This window comes from Poecilia reticulata, linkage group LG10 (assembly GCF_000633615.1).
Source record: "Poecilia reticulata strain Guanapo linkage group LG10, Guppy_female_1.0+MT, whole genome shotgun sequence".
Classification (NCBI taxonomy): domain Eukaryota; kingdom Metazoa; phylum Chordata; class Actinopteri; order Cyprinodontiformes; family Poeciliidae; genus Poecilia; species Poecilia reticulata.
This window is the reverse complement of record NC_024340.1, coordinates 14822860-14839635: the sequence shown is the minus strand read 5'-3', so window position 1 is coordinate 14839635 and position 16776 is coordinate 14822860. Positions and strand designations below refer to the sequence as shown.

General features: G+C 38.9%; 1 protein-coding gene across 10 annotated transcripts in view; it reads left to right on the top strand.

The window, feature by feature from the left end:
* The window catches only part of dlg3 (discs, large homolog 3 (Drosophila)), a 109484-nt gene that overhangs the window by 83575 nt on the left and 9133 nt on the right, over positions 1–16776 (top strand). For all 10 annotated transcript variants that reach the window (XM_008420772.2, XM_008420771.2, XM_008420778.2 and 7 more), the window contains one exon: positions 13511–13625. In XM_008420772.2, the coding sequence (XP_008418994.1) occupies positions 13511–13625 (115 nt within the window). The remainder of the gene's footprint in view (positions 1–13510; positions 13626–16776) is intronic.

Below are 16776 nucleotides of genomic sequence, written 5' to 3'. Positions count from 1 at the left end.
TATTAAATGAAAAAACAACAAGCAATTTTGACAAAAATGCAGTGGTGTCACTAAGACAGATGGGGGTTTGGGCACGGGGGAACCTTAATAATTTTTACTTTTATTATTTAATACTTGAACTTAAAAGAGAAAAATATAAACCTCCAGAGTTGCAACATTCATTTATTATTACAAGCCGTTTGTTTTTGTCCTTTCTAGTGACCCTCAAATAATAACCAAGGATCACATATTTAATATAACATAGTCATGAAATTAAGATTGCTATTTTTTAAAAACGCAGGTCAAATCAGCTTGCTTATATATATATATATCAGCTTGCTTATTTAACCACCATCTGTCTTAGTGACACCACTGCATTTTTGTCAAAATTGCTTGTTGTTGTTTTTTCATTTAATTTATACATATTGCTTATTTTTAAGAAAATACATTCAAAACATCTAAAACTATCGCTTCATCAACTTGGAAACAATTATCTGATTTGTGTACTAGTTGTTTATACAATTACATTTACTTGAGTAACTTTTTTGAAAAATGTTCTTTTAAGAGTATTTTTTATCACTCCTAAAAGCATTACTTGAGAAAAATGTATGGATGTTCTACCCACTGAAAAACAAGCATGTTCCAACCATATATTCACCAGACTTACTGTCATTTTGGTCCTTAAAATACCAAAATTTCCACTTAACTTTATATTTTTCATCCATCTGATGATGTCATTTTTTAAATTTTGGTTAATAATTTTATCAGTGACTCAGTACTTGAGTAGACTTTTTACCAAATTTACCAAACTTTTTACTTGAATAATTTCTTGGACGGCTACTTTTTACTTCAGTAAAAACATGTTGAAGTAGTGCTATTTTTACTTGAGTCTAATTTGTGGGTTCTCTGTCTACGTCTGTTAATTAGCCAAAGAATGTGTGTGAACAGCTTTACTTCCTCGTTGCATTGTGGGAAATGTAGGAACTACTATGGCAGGCTCTCAGCTGGCAGCGAAGGCATTCTCCAGCTTTTCTTTTTAGAGGTAGATCTTTTCAAAGTTGTATAACCTTATCAGAGTGTGGTTCTGGGTGGGTTCGGCGGGCCGTGGTCGTGCAGTCAGGTGTACCCGGTGCTGCTACCCGGCTAACATGGGCGGTGTTTCGGATAGGTCGGCTGCAAGGTATTCAGGTTCAGGGGCGGGCTCCTGTATTAGCAGGCTGAAGAGTTGAGCCAGATCCAAGGCGGGTAAAATAATACCTCCCGTCCGCCCCTGTTCAGTCTCCGAGCCCCCGACGAGAAGCTTGTGGACACAAACCCGGGGCGGCGATGGGAAGGGGACTCTAACCGGGCTCTACTCCCACCGAGGCACTGGAGGAAAGTTTGAATGCCCTCACGGTGAAGGTGGAAAGCGGCAAACTTTATCGGTCTCTCCCCGGCGGTGTGGATGGGGGATGGGCTCGGATACAACAGCAGCAGCAGCAGCACTACCGAAGCCGCATGAAGTCCCTAATGGCTGGATAAAGAAACCACCGGTTGCCCCAGCGAAACAATAACCACGCTTTGACTGATCCGAGGTGGGCCGAAGAGGGAAGAGTCGAGAACAGCAAGCCTTGGAATCAGGAACAAACTCCGTGAGTGGAAATGCTCGTTTTACCTGTTATTGTACTGGGGACGTTTCTCACTAACCTGGAGTTTTTATACTGACACACCTTAAAAAAAGCCTCTATTTCAGGTATCTGAGAGTTATTGTAGAGAAGAGAAAGGATAAAAATGTAGGTTAAACTAGTATTTGACAGTCTCACCCTTACTAAAGATGTCAGCGCCTGCCATTACCTGGATTCGTCTCATTTTATGACCTAATTTAGTTATCTGGTGATTTTAATAACCTGTTCCCACTGGGTTAAGTGGAGTCACGTTACAGATATAAGCAGCAGAAGCCATTCAACAGTTGTCCTTGTGTAACTTTAACCTTTAGGTCACAGGTGTGGTCAGACAGGTGAGTGTATGTTGACCTCTCCTGTCGATTGTAAACTTCACATCTTGACGGACCTTTATTCCTCCACCTCACCACACTATCTGCTGGCTGAATAAATTACAAGAGCTGCTCAATTTTCTTTCTTTTTTTAAGTTTCTTCAACCAAATGCCTCCACCAGCTTTGCCCTGCATTGGAGCTGCCTGGGCACATTCAGGCCTCTTTCTGTTGTTCTGTGTCGGTGTATCCAAGCATGTTGTGTTGATACTGTAACAACACTACAGAGGATATTGTGAGCTTTACATCTTGGCTAGGCTTTCAGATTTAGACTATGTGAGGAATGCAAAAGGGTATAAGTTGTAGCATGCTCTCTCTAGCACTGTAGCTCTTTCTATAAAAACTACCATCAGATGTCAAATAATGTACATGTTGAGCTTAAAAACCCCGCTGACTGAGTTTAAAACTGACAGGAGTGCAGTTTGGATTTTTTTTGGTCTTAAAACAGATAATAAATGTTCACACTTGGTTCTGAGAGATGATGTTGTCTTGCATGCCAAATCAGTCGGGCAGAATCTTGAATAATTATGTGGCTAGTTAAAGGGGAGCTTTGTCTTCCATACCAAAAGATCCTGCTGTCAGCTCTGTGCCCTCTTTGTTACTCAGTGAAGGACTTATCTGCTAGTGTACAGTCCTTAACTACTCTGGACCAACATGCCAAGTGCTGGCAAATGATTGACTTCCTGCATCCCCTCTGGTGATCTGTGCCCAGCAATTCTACTGGCATCTTAAAGGGAGTGTGTGACATGTTGTTCATTTAACTTTGGAGCAGAAGGAACCCCCAATGATCTGTACAGGGACGAGTCAATCAGAGGGGGGGGCGAGTGGAAGATGAGTGCTAGTTTATGCCAGGCAAAATGCCTGCAGAGTTTCCTCAGAGGCCAGGAACTGGGCATCCATGGATCTTTGATCGAAGGCCAGCTCTGTTCGCTAAGAGGGGCCGCAGTGCAAAATACAGGCTCTAGCAAGAGGCCTGCCTGGGTGTTTGTGGCTTTCTGCAACCTTAAAGCTGCAGGACGTAACCTTTATATAAGAAATATGCTTTATATTTGTTGCAACTGCCACCATGTCATGACAGGATTATAATAATCTAAAATTATTCAGTTTCTCCTCTTCCTCCATGTGCTGCTATTGCCGTCTGAAGAAATGTACAGCTCCTGACCCAAAACAACCAATCAGAGCCAGGAGGAGTGTCTTAGCACTGTTAATCAACCTTATGAATACACTGCTAAATGTGCTAATGGCAGAGAAACAACTCCTGTTTACCCACCGTCATTGGTGGCCATGCTAACTAGCCTTAGCATGGCCACAACAAGCTCTGCTGGGGACAGGGATCTTAGTGCCTTGATTGACGGCACTAAGACCCGCCTCCTGGCTCTGATTGGTTGTTCCTAGTTAGCACTTGGTGAAGGTAGAGTAACAAAACTTTTTCACAGATTATTTGTCTCACACCAAACTGTCACAGCAAAAAGAGTTTCTACAGATATGTAAAAATACTGCAGCTTTAACAATCCAAAGGGCCATTTTTGACATTAGTCCAGCTAAATAAAACTCATTTAGAGTTGCAAATGTTAAATGTTTGCTATAGGAAATGATTTAATTTTAAAGAATCAAAACTTTATTTCTATTTTTTTTTTTATTTTAAAAACACATTCAGACTTGAAAACTTTTGTAAAGAGAGGATACGTACACGTTCTTCTACCTGATCTTGATATAACTAAAAAACAACCTAAAGACAACAAAAACAATGGAAAACTACTAAAATATGCATTTGTTTATGCACCTATATTTAGAAACTTCAGTTTGTCATTTTTAGCTACCTCTGATTAGACCATCATCAGCTCTTTAAATTTGATAAAAAATAAAAAAGCTTGTATATGTGCATGCTGTTATGTCACACCATGAAAGAATGTAATTGCTCCAAGTCTCTGGATGTTGTAAATGGGAGGAGTAGTATGGAGGAAATGTGTCACCCTCATTAAGCTCACAGCACTGTGCATCTGAGACCTTCGCAAACACATTTAAGCGAAGTTGATCACGCGCCGTCTGCAATGCACTATAACATGGAGTGTTAGCATCGACTAGCTTGACTATTCCTGAGAGCACTGCACTTTCTCACATTACAAGCACTTCCCCCCCATCCAGTGTTGCCTAACCGGATCAAACCAGAAACCTCCGTCCCCCAAAATAAAATAAAAAAGCTGTGCAACTAATGAGGGCACACAGTGGGAGTGAGATACAGATTAGTCCCAGTTTCCATTAGCTGTCTTTCTTTCTCTTTCTTTTTTTTCTTCCTGTGGGTCACTCCTAAAAATACAGACCAGCTCTGGAGTGTTAATTGATATAAGGAACCTGGATTTCAGTGTCGTAATAATTGTAGTCACTCACGACTGCAGCACTTCAAAGGTGTTCCTGTTTAATGAATCTTTTATGCATGACTGGTCACCAGTCAAGAATGCATCAGTCAACAAAATCATGTAGTACTTCATGTGTTTTTCACCTGAGGAGGAAGAACCTTCTCCTTTTTAAAACTGTTGTCAAAACAGTGTGTTTGTTTTATAGAGAAGTCACAGAAGCTGGTCTGATCGTTTGGGAAACCACGGTTCTCCAAGTGAGACGATATATTTTTAAAACATGCATCTTTTAAAGGTTAAAATGTTTCCACTGTTCAGATGTTACAGAATTTACCCACATGGGGTTTATTGCTCAATAAACACTAGCAATATTCCCATGAAGCTTGGAGGAACTTGGGACAGTGCAAAGCACAAGAACACACTTTGCTTTGTACAAAGCTAATTATGTTTAACGTCCCTCATTAACGGTTTTCTGGACGGAAATCACAGTGTTCACAAAACAATGCTTGTGGACTTTAATTTATTTTGAATAACATGAACAACTGTGAGCTGAACAGTGTTGCAACTCTTGGAGTAAGAAGGTTTTGGGTTTGAATCTTTCTAAAGTGTGTCATTTGCATGTTGTTGTTTTTTTTTTACAAAGTGTTTTATCTGGGCATGTCGGCTGCCTCCCACAGTTAAAATATAAAACTCTTAATTTCTACTGTTTACTCTGAAATTGTCTGTAGATTAAAGGTCAATTAAATGCGTCTGACGACTGATTACATGTCAGTGATGCGGCAAAGTCTGTCCAAATTTAAAGGCTCTTCCTAATGAGTTGAAGAACAGGTTTGGTGTATCCTTCAATCCCAAGATGCATTGCTGGTCGAACGTGACATTTTTGTTCTTGTAATGACGAAACAAGAAATGGAGTGGGAGTTCAGTTTTAAATATAATTATTATCAAGGAGTTCAAACATTTAAAGGTTAAATTCATTGTGTTAGGCTTTTATTTGCAAACACGCTTTTTAAGATAATTTTTGTAAAAATAAAAGATTAAATTGGGGAAAAAAGCTCAGGAACATTTCAACCACCATTTTACCAGTTTATGTATAGTCACGGTTGCTAGGCGACAGGACCTACTCCTAAGAAAGCTAAAGGCTAAGCTGTCCAATTTCATGGCCGCTCACCTCCTGTCTTCATGGTCGACCGGGTAGTCTGGTTCTTTGTAGGACGCAGCTCACAAATCTTGATGCACAGCTCACATCTCCGACATGAGAAGTTACGCATTCCAGCAACGGCAGCCATGTTGGAGGCATTTAAAGTAACTAAAACCAGATACTTTTTAGCGAGCAGCCATTGATTTTGTAGCTATATTTATGTTTCTCTCTGCACTCAGAAGTCAGACTATTTTCCATTTGTTGTTTTTCTGAATCCCTAGTCAGTAAAAGTACAAGAACGCCTAGCAACTCCAAGTCGTATCCAATATGGCTGCTGTATCGTGTAGTGACACTTGGAGGTCTGGTTGTTTCACAGCACATCTGGCAGTTTGTACCTCATTAAACGAACTGCACACATAGAGCTGTAAAATATTTATTTGAAAGAAGGAAATGGTGAGAATTATAGTACTGGACTCTATTGCTGAGATCCAATCCCCCTCTTCTCATCTGGGATTAGACATCATTCCCAGCTTCGACTTATGAGACAAATTGGAAGCAGAATAATTTAATCCTCCTCTTCGCAATGAGCAAGATATTAGCTGCCTCTCATCTGTGATTAAGGTGCGACTTTCTGGTGTCGCAGGACGACCATGATCTCGTTGGGCCCATTCCACCCACTTTGTTTAGCACTTCTGTGATTTCATGTTTGGTCTTGCGGAAAAGTGTGAGAGGGATTTGCTGTGTCGGGGAAACATTTCTGACGTGGAATGTTGTAAGTTGGCTCCTCTGTGGGCACTACAGTTAGGCTTGTCACGATAAATTTTGCTGGATGATAAATTGTCCCAGACGTTATTGCGATAAACAATAATGTTGTTGGTTTTCAGACCGTTTTCAAGTAATATAATGGTAATGGAATAATCAAAAATGAACTTCAAATTCTCATGAACTGGAACTGGAAGACATTTAAGTTTCCAAAATAAATACATAAAACAGAAATAAATTAAATGAATTATGAAGTCTTGGTAAACAAAATTGTCCTTAAAAAATTCCCTAAAAGAACCAGATTGAAGACTTTTATCACAAAATTTTTGGTAGGAAGAGGGAGAAAAAAGGAAAAACAAATCATGAAAATGGAAATTGAGTTCGTCTTAATTTATCATGCGACAGGCTCATCTTTAGACAAAAGCCCTTGTTCTTAACATCTGGTTAGCTCCATATCTTTCACAGCAAGTTGCAGTAGACTTCTACCAAAGCAAGCAGGATCCAGCTGTGTGAATAAATAGATTTTCACACTGAAGAAGCATTGAAACACATATCTGTGTTATGGTTGTTTTTATTTAATAACTGTTTAGATGTAATCTTGAAAGACATAGTGAACCAGTACGAAGACTTAAGCCACATTTTTAACCCATTTATTCGTATTAATGCCTCGATAATTTCAAGTTTAGTGCACTGTAAAAAACTAAATCTTTTGCTGTTTGGCTGGTCTTTTTGCTAATATTTTTCAAACAACTCTACAGCCTCCTGCTGACAAGTTGCTCATAAAATAACTAAAAAGTCCATTCCTCAGTCATAGAGAGAGGAAAGAGACTTTCACTGTCAACATTAAAGTGTCTTCTAACACAGCTCACGCCTGGTGATGATTAGGTTTCCATCCGGTAATGCTATCATGAGCTTAACCCTCGCATCATCCTTATCAAAGCTTCCCACTACAGTACGAGACGATTCTGCTAATAAAACAACTCCTACTGAAAAGTTTGTCACATGGCTGATAAAGACCGACGGATACTTGAGGGAAAAACGACTAATATCTCATTTTTAGGGGTATAGATAACTTGAATAATTGCTATCGTTTTGTTTCTACAGTGCAGGCAGAGTTGTTTGCATTACTGTAGCTGCACATGTCTGATGTTTGCATGTAGACAAATAGTTGATACAGGTGACGTGTTGTATTCCTATGATTGTCGAGGTGTGATCCTCAACCAACCATTAGTTTTTAAATCAACTATTCTGACGTTTAATCAGATAAAAAATTGGCACAATCAGCAGATTTTTCATCAAACCGCTTAAATCATATTTATACAATATTAGAAATGCAAATAAATTCATATTTTTAAAAAATAAGAAAATAAAAGTGTCTTGCCTAAATTACATCCTTTGCTACATACATTCCCTTAACGTACGTAGCAAAGGATGCATCTGCACCGAAACAAACACTTTCAATAATGTGATTAACCAATTAATAATTGTATATCAAAAGGTGCTTAATAGGAGTTTCTTTTTACAGAATCAGAACCAGGTCAAGCAGCTTAAGGAGTACTGGGTAGAACATTTTTAACAGGTTTTTTCTTATCTTAAATTAAAAATGTAAATCTATATTTTTTACAGGTTTGGCTTAATCACTGCTCTGAATATGTTTATCTGTCAGCAAATTTTTTTTTGAGTCTGCATACGATTAATCGATGGCTAAATTATTTGATCATTTCAGTAACCGATTTATCGGATTAATCATTTCAGCCCTGATGCTCAGCTGCTTGTATTACCTTCTGCATTGCACTGACATGACGAATTTCTGTATTTACACTAAACTCCTGCAGTCCTCCTGTGGTCTGATGTCTCTGTTACCAGAAAGGTGTGGCGGCTGTTTGTGCTTATCTTCTGATTACCGCTTCAACTTTCTGCTTCGGCTTCAAACTGATTGCATCGCTCTTTTCTGCTCCTCCTGAATTTCCACTATTTAGATGAGTCATTTGGACGCAAATCACTACCTGTGCATCTGATTGCACTTGTTCTGTCTCGCTGGGATAGCTCGGAGGACGAGCTGTCAGGTTGGTGGTGTTGTGAAGGAGGGGTTTTAATGGAGCTCACTTTTATTCAGCGACTCCCCGTCTTGTTCTGCGGTCCCTCGGCTCCCCAGCAGCTGCTTCACGTGCTCTGCTCCCTGCTCTCCTGTGCCTGAAAGCCAGTTGGACGCAGCTGAATGGCTGCTTCCGCCTGTGCAGCCCCGTTTCAAGGAGTGCTAGATGGTTGCTGTTGGTTACAGCCAGTCAGGCCGTGTCTGGTTACCTCACCTTGCAGCGTCACTCTGTTGCATTGTTAACTCTTTGAGCAGAGAAAAGGGTGGAGAGCCATGGCAAGGCCTGGAGCGGATCCATGTTTGCTTTGAGAGCGCGGTAGGTTTCAGGAGGGAGTGAGTTGGGTCTTGTTTTTGCACCTGCTCGGTGTTTCTCCAGGAGCTTGGGATTAACTTCAGCTAAGTCATCTGTGTGGTCATGAAGTGTTTGCTTTGATTAGGCTACTTTGTCTTTGCCTGATAGAAAATGGACTTTGATCTCAGGTGGCTTACAAGAAATATTTCCTGCTTTCAGCAATACAAGTAGTAAGGTAGTCGGCTAATTACAATTAAGACAGGGATACTTGTTGCATTGTTTTGATAATGTGATCTCTTCCTGTCAAATCCAGCCACAATCTTTGGCAATCTTGTCTGGAAAAGTGTAATGCAGATCCGATTACCGCAGTGTTTCCCCCAGAAAACCCGCCCGGTTTTAGGGGCACCAGAGGCATCATCCAGCAGCCTGTCCAGGCGGGACATGCTGGACGATAAATCGTCCAAGAAGTTATGATGAACGCTAATATAGTTGTTTTGAGACCATTTTCAAGTTATATATTGATAATAGCATAAATGATGCAAGAACATATTCTCAGTATCAATAAAATGTAAATTCTAATGAGCATTTAACACTGGAAAAGGGAAGACATTTTAAATATCCAGAACAGATGAACAAAACAGGAACAACAAAAAAACGGGCATTGAAGTCTCATATATTGGTTATTGTGACAATTGGTAGGCACACTGTGTTTTTGAGTTTAAAAACGTTAAAGTTTAAAGGAAATGTAAAAATATCACTAGATAATTGTTATTGGAAAACATAAACACATAAACACCAACTATAAATTCGTAAAAAATGCAAACATAAAAAAGTACAATTAAAATAAATATTGAATTGTCTCATCCTAATTCAAAGGTTTTTTTTGATTGTTTATCCGTGACTCGTCACTTTACCAGCTGAAGCTGTTGGCGAGTTGACTGGTAAAGACAGGAAGTGGTTACGGCGTTCCGGTGAATAAAACGTCACCTGACCTCAGTCTCACTTTGAGTTCACGGACTGACCAAGCTGTGTTTCTGTTGTGCTTCCAATCGTTTCACAAAGAGACTCTTTTTGCTCTCACTGTTCCTTTGTGTACAAAAGAAAAGAACTATAATCGATGAGCAAACAATCCTCAGCCTAGTGGCCCACCACACTTATAATCCGCTGGGTGAGTAAAATGTGTTTTATTGCAGCTGATATCGTCATCGCAATATTTACTAATAATCTCTCCGTCATAAGATCCAGTTTTATGAGTCTGTGAAACTCATAAAACTGGATCTTTAAGGCTTGGAGAGGTAGTTGTTCTCGAGTTGCATGTTGGTATAAATGTTTCCTACACCAATTACAACTCCTACAGTTTTATGAATACAGGTCATTTTTTATTTTCTTAGAAAAACTGATACATTCCCACCTTGCTTGACCAGTCGGCTCTGACTGTGTCTTGAAGGATCCATTTTACTCTGTTTTCATGTCCATTTTAAAATGGACATGAAGTTAAGGAGCAATATTAGTTTTTGTGGCAGTTTAGTTACCTAAAAGAGACTGAAAATAAATTATATATATTTTTTTCTATTTTACTGGTATACAATAAATACCATAAAATATTGTGAAAAATTTACTCAAATGGCAACAAGCCAATCACATTGAAACAACCATGCATCCTAGATGTGCAATATAGCTTAAAGTGTTATTGTGATGTTCTGTGGCATTTACTACTATAATAATTCATGATATAAAGGATTTAAAGTATTTTGTAGGAGTTTGTTTTCTACTGCAAACTAATACAATCACAAATGCTGCTGTTGATTTAAGACAATTTACGGATTATTATAACGAGTACTTCAAGATAACAGAGTATTTTTATTGTCTTAAGTGGTGCACAATAACTGCATTTAATCATATTTTAAAGTATTTTAATATTTATTGTTGCTCACATGTAACCAATACTTGGGAAAACTAAAAAATCTTTTAGCAAACATTATCATATAATCATGTCGAGTTTGTCTTAATGTTAAATCAAATTTCTCATCACAATGAAATGAAGACACAGATGTCCGTCTCTATTCAGGACTCTTGATACCAGCTGAACATTTAAAACTTCCCAGCCTAACGTTGACGGTGGCCATCCTTTTGTCACCAAAGTGTTCCCATCTTCTGATTGCTACTTCCTGCAGATCAACATGGCCTCAAACTGGCTTGTTGAACATGATCAACAAGCCAGTTGTAGAAGCTGTATTTTAACAGGTTCCACAAGTTGGTGGAACGAGATCCTCCTGATAAAAACCTGCTGTGATCCCATCAGGTCAACATGGACCAAAAATCTCCTCAGGAATGTTTTTAACTTGCTCAGTCTGCGTCGCAATCGGGGCGGATTTAGAAGAACGTGGGCCCTGGGGGCTAAAGCAAGTTTTGGTCCCCCACCCACAAATATGCAAATTATATTATACTGATTGATAAATGGCCAGACCTTCACATTAGTGGATACGGATATTCAGGTTAACACAACTACTGTCAGATTATGGTGTAATTTTATCTGTTTAATATCATAATGAATAGAATCAATAACGTATCTGGTGGTGTGGCTTTTTTTGGTTTATGATACATCTTGGAAAATGTTGAAGGAACAGTTTTCAGTTTAAAAATGTAAATCTTTCAGTAAGTCAACTAGTAGAGTAATAATGTCACAGCCTTATATTTTTGTCTTATTTTTATTTATGTTATCGACTATCGGTTATTGATTTTTGGAATGAGAAAACTGACTGGTATTGGTTTCACTATAAAAAAAATAGTTGTGCATCTCTATTGCTTATTTAGGTAACTGTATGGCTATGAGCAGAGCCTCACCTGTTACTTTTTAGTAACGGATTATGCTGTCGATTATTCTGACAATTGATTAATCTGTAGAAAATTCTGCTATTTTGTTTTACCCCTAAATCTTTTTTCTTTTTTTAAACTAAGCATTTTATTGCCTAAAATTTCTTTTGTGAATGCTTGATAATTTGTGGCAAAGGATGAGCTAAAAAAATACTTCTAACTTCAAAATGTGAAAATCTGAGCTTAACATCAATACAGTGTAGGGCTGACCTGTTTTTTATATCATTTTTATTTTATTTGGATTAACCGTTATCTGGAGATGGGCACCAGCAACCCTCCCGACCACACTAAGGGACTGGGTGGATGGATGGATAAATGGATGAACCAGTTAATAATTACATGGAAAAAGGTGCTTAATAGGAGATTTTTTGTACAGAATTTGAACCAGGAAAAAGTAAAACTATGCCACTTGAGAAGTTTTGGGTAGAGGAGTTTTGTAGATAAAGGATTTTTTAAAATCTTAAATGCAAAATGTATGTATTTTGCATTTTAAAATGCATTAGATGCAAAATACATTTTGTACAAAATTGTACAACTTGCTACTGCTTTGATTATGTTGCTTTTTCAGAAAATGTCTTTTTTTGGAGTCTGTATTCTCCAGTTATGATTAATCGATTACTAAATTAGTTGACAATTTTTTTTAAATCGATTAATCTGATTAATCGTTTCAGCCCTGCTCACCTAGCATTAGCAAGGCGCGCTTAATAAAGTGAAGGTTTGGGGTTTTTAAGTCTCCTGTGTGATAACCTCCTCGTGTTTCTGCCCATCTGTTTATCTGCCATCGCTCTCTGATGAGGTGGCCTTACTCGCTCCAGCAGCCTCGACGCAAAGCTCGCTGCGCTCAGCAGGCTAATGAGCGCCGTCCTAATGAGAAGGTCCAGCTGGATTCATACATCATCCCTGAGCTGAGGAGCTGCTGCTGGATTTACACACCTTTGACAAATGGCTGTGCACGAGAAATTCTTGGAGGCCTTCCCCCCTTTTTTAAACCTCACTAAAGAGCCCATGTTGAACTTAATTAATCAGTGTAATTAATTACCTGACATGAGACATTACAGGATGTGTAAGGCAGATCTGTGATAAACCATCTGTACCCGGGGTCATTAATCAGCTTAAGGATTCTCTGAACCTTTCCTCTATTCACTTTAGTTAACTGCTGGGCTAAATAAAACTCTAATCTATGGTAATGTTAAAGCAAAATAACACTCAGTGGGCTCCTTTTATAGAAACCGGTCAATACTACTGGACTCGTCTGTCACAATAACAAATTTGACCCAGACGTTATTGAACAAACTTCCAGAAAACTACAAAACAGCTGAAACACTAAGATCCTTTAAATCAAGGCATTTGTTTCTTCTGAACAATAATTATTGGGAAAATGACCAACATATTCTATGATGGCACTGTTTGTTACTAGTTTCTCAATTGGTGACTGTATTTTGTTTGAATGACTTTTTGTGTTTTTATCATGTCAAGCACTTTGAACTGCTGAAATGTACTGTACAAATAAACTTGATTGATTTATTGCGACAAACGATAATAATTGTCACCCTGAGACGATTTGTGAGTAATATAGTGGTAAAGGCATAATAATAATGTAAGAAGACATTCTCAAATATCAATAAACTTTTAATTTTAATGAACATTTAACACTCAAACAGGAAGAAATTTTAAGTATCCAAAATAGAAAAACTAAAGCGATGAATTATGAAGTCTCTATAAACAAATTGTCCTTTACAAAAATGGGCCAGTTGAGGCCAAAACACCAGATTCAAGACTCTTGTCATCCAGTTTTTGATGGAAAGAAAAGAGAAAATCATGAAATCATGAGCTTGTTTAATGCATCATGTGATTAATTGATCTATTGCTTATTGTGACAGCCCTACTACTGCACCCGCAGAGTGGCAGCCTGTTTGCTCAAGACCCCATTTCCTATTTTTGAGGTGATGTTGACACATTTCTGTGTTTTTGTTTCTTTCACGGCAGAGTACAGTCGCTTTGAGTCGAAGATCCACGACCTGAGGGAGCAGATGATGAACAGCAGCATGAGCTCAGGATCAGGCTCCCTGCGCACCAGCGAGAAGCGCTCCCTCTATGTCAGGTACACACAAACACGCAGCTGCACTCGCTGCATCAAATTCAGAGATCTGCTGTTAAAATAACCACTCTTGCATAACAAACCTCGGCTTGTCTGTGGGGGGTGGAAGAAGCCCAAATGCACGTGTTCTTAAAAGCAGGCACACATGGCTCTCTTTTTTTTTTTTTGTATTTTAAGCTAAGCTGTAAGTGAGAGAACGTTTAATTTAGGGCATCGGGTTGATGGCATTCATCTTGTAAGAGCTGACGGACATCCCGTGTTGTTGTTTTGACGCCTGGGATGACATTGCCTCGGCTTCCTTTAATGCAGATTGACAGAGGGGCTTGTCAAAGTGACTCGCGTTATGACACTTTGGGCCAGTTGCCAAACTGGATGGAGGTTCATTTAGAAATGAAAGCAGGTGGCGGCGCTCCGCTCGCACAGCCACAGTGAAAAAGGCTGGACAAGGTTCAAGGTGAGGCGACCATGTGATGTAACGCCATAGTTGGAGTACTTCCTTTTATTTCTGCTGAAGCTCTGATGCTCTTCTCCCAACCTCAGCTTATCTCTCCACTATGCACATTTTAAAGTTGTGTATCTTCATTTAAAAATAACATTTTTAAACAGTTAATGCACTGGTTTGGACAAAAACTTGTATTCAAATATGAATACTGGTGTTTTTGGTTATTTGACACTATCAATGTTTTTTGTTGTTGTCCTTTTTAGTTTTATATTGCTGTATGCTAATGTAAACAATTAGCATGCAGTTTTATTTACATCATGAACTGTCCTGTGTGGCTGATATTCTGAAGGTAATGGACAACGAATGGTTATTGTTTTTCATTACTTATGTTTTGCGATTGTGTTAGGCTTTTTTGGGAGGGTGTAGCAAAGATTAAAATTTGATTTCGTCGTGCTACTTTACAAATGTCTGTAAGGGATTTAGCTATTTTCCATGCTTATGTGGGGCTGTAAATTTGGCTTTTTATTACTCGCCGTACCAAACACGGACTATAACTTGACATCAAGTTAGCCTGAGGCAGCAGTGTAGTAGATATAAGAAATACTGCCACCTACAGGTGGGAGTTTGCAGACACTTAAAGGGGCAGTATCATGTAAAATTGACTTTTTTTTTTAGCTTTACATCATGTTATGATGTTAGTTCCTCACCACAAATACACCTGTAGAGTTGTTTTGATTCTTTCAATGCATGTTTGATAAATCCTTTAATCTCCATGGCAACCATTCAGCTTTACAAAACGCCTGGGTGGACCTAGCTCCACCTTCCTTTCTTTCCTTACTTTACTTCCTTTCTTCATTTCACCCAACCAACCGTTCTTCTCTTCCTTGTGCTTCCTGTCTTCTCTACTTTCTTCCGTGTCTGATGTTCTCACTTTTCTTCCTTCTATCCTTCCTCCTTGCCATATGTCTTTGCTTCCTATCTTCCTTGTGTCCTACATCCCTTTCTTCTCTTTCACTGTAACTTGTATCCTTCCTGCTTTTTCTCCATGTGTCCTTCATTTCTTCTCCCTCTTCGTCCCTTCTACCCCTCTCTTCTTCCATTTCTTCTTTTTGTCCCTCCTACTTCACCACTTTACTTCTTTTTGCCCTTACCTCCTTTTTTGCACTTGCTTCCTTCCTCCTCCTACCGTCCTTGCAATCTTCCTTCCTTCCTCTATTTTCTTTTAAGTTTCATATTTAAACCCATCCCACTGGATACATACTTGCCATAAATTCAAAGTGAATTTTAGTGTTTTATGCTGTAAAGTTGATGTTCATGCCTGAGGATTTTCCATGAAAACTTGTGCATGTCCAGTGTGACTCATGGCTCTCGTATGGATGGCGTCCTGTGAGGCTTGTAGAGCAGATCCTGCTTCTGTGCAGGTGACTAAACCCATGGTTATGTTGGGAAAGCTGTCTAGTTTGCTGACTGAAGCAGGAGCTGCCTTATCCTCCCTGCCCAGCTCCAGGAATGCGGAGTCCTTCAGCCTGTAAGGTGCACTTAAAAGAGGTCCCATGTTTTCCTGCAACAATGATAACGCTGGGAATTTGCCTGTGTTGACAGTAGACTTGTCGAGCTTGTCTTGAATTGCAGCATAATCGCTTCACCGTTTGTCTTCCCGGCTCTAGTTTCGGTTAGCAGGATTATGTCAGGCAGGTTGAAATCTTAAAAACCGATGAACAGGATGGTTGGGTTGCAGTCTGCTCTGTGACATATGACCTACGAAATGTTAGCCAGTTGGTCTAGGAAAACCTGAACCAGTAAAACAAGACGTTACTCCAGTTAGAAATGCCTGCTGTTTTACGTGTCCTACAAGGTAATGAGGCCCTGCAGGACCATGAACATGCTGGTTGTTGAAACGTTTATAATCGGTATGAGGAGAAATATTAAATAAAAATTGTTGTGATGTATGACTGAGTATCAGGACCTTACAAAATTACAAGAATAAAGTCAAAATAATCAGAATAAAGTCAGCATTACGAGAATTAAGTGGAATTAAAGTCTTAATATTAATTTTTTTCCTATGCTTTCTTAATCTGGCCCTAATACTGGGTTTCAACCAGTACAAGTTTAAGTAAGTGTAGCTTTTCCAACAAGTAGCACCTCTGTGTTTGACAAGTATTTTTTCAAACTGCCGCCGTAATGACAGACCTCTTGACTGAGTACAGACACAGTACTGGCAAAAGTATTCACTCATACATGTATACAGTATATATGGGGTCAGACAATGATGTTGGATGAGAAGGTTTGGCTCGTAGTCTCTGCTTTAATCCACTCCAAAGGTTTTCTACCAAAAACTTGCTCACCGACGTCATTTTACGACACTTTAGCTGCTTCCAGCTAAAGTGTGCTGCGCCAGTAAGAACACTAAAATACACCAATAGCGCCACGAGATTTGTCAAACGTATAAAAGCAACTTTAATTTGTTCAGTCAATGTAATGAGGACTATAACAGCCAATGTAAAAAGTTGACTCCTTTAAAACATGCAAAAATAAACTTCTTAAAATTGGTTCAGAAAATGCAATTAGAAATTCTAAATATAATGTAAAATAAATCATGACGCCTCTCAGAGCACAAAGCATAGAATGAGACTGAATAGATCCGCCCTCATGGATCGTGCACATGTTCGCCGATACCCGATGCAGAATATTTGTCAATATCAGGACCGATAC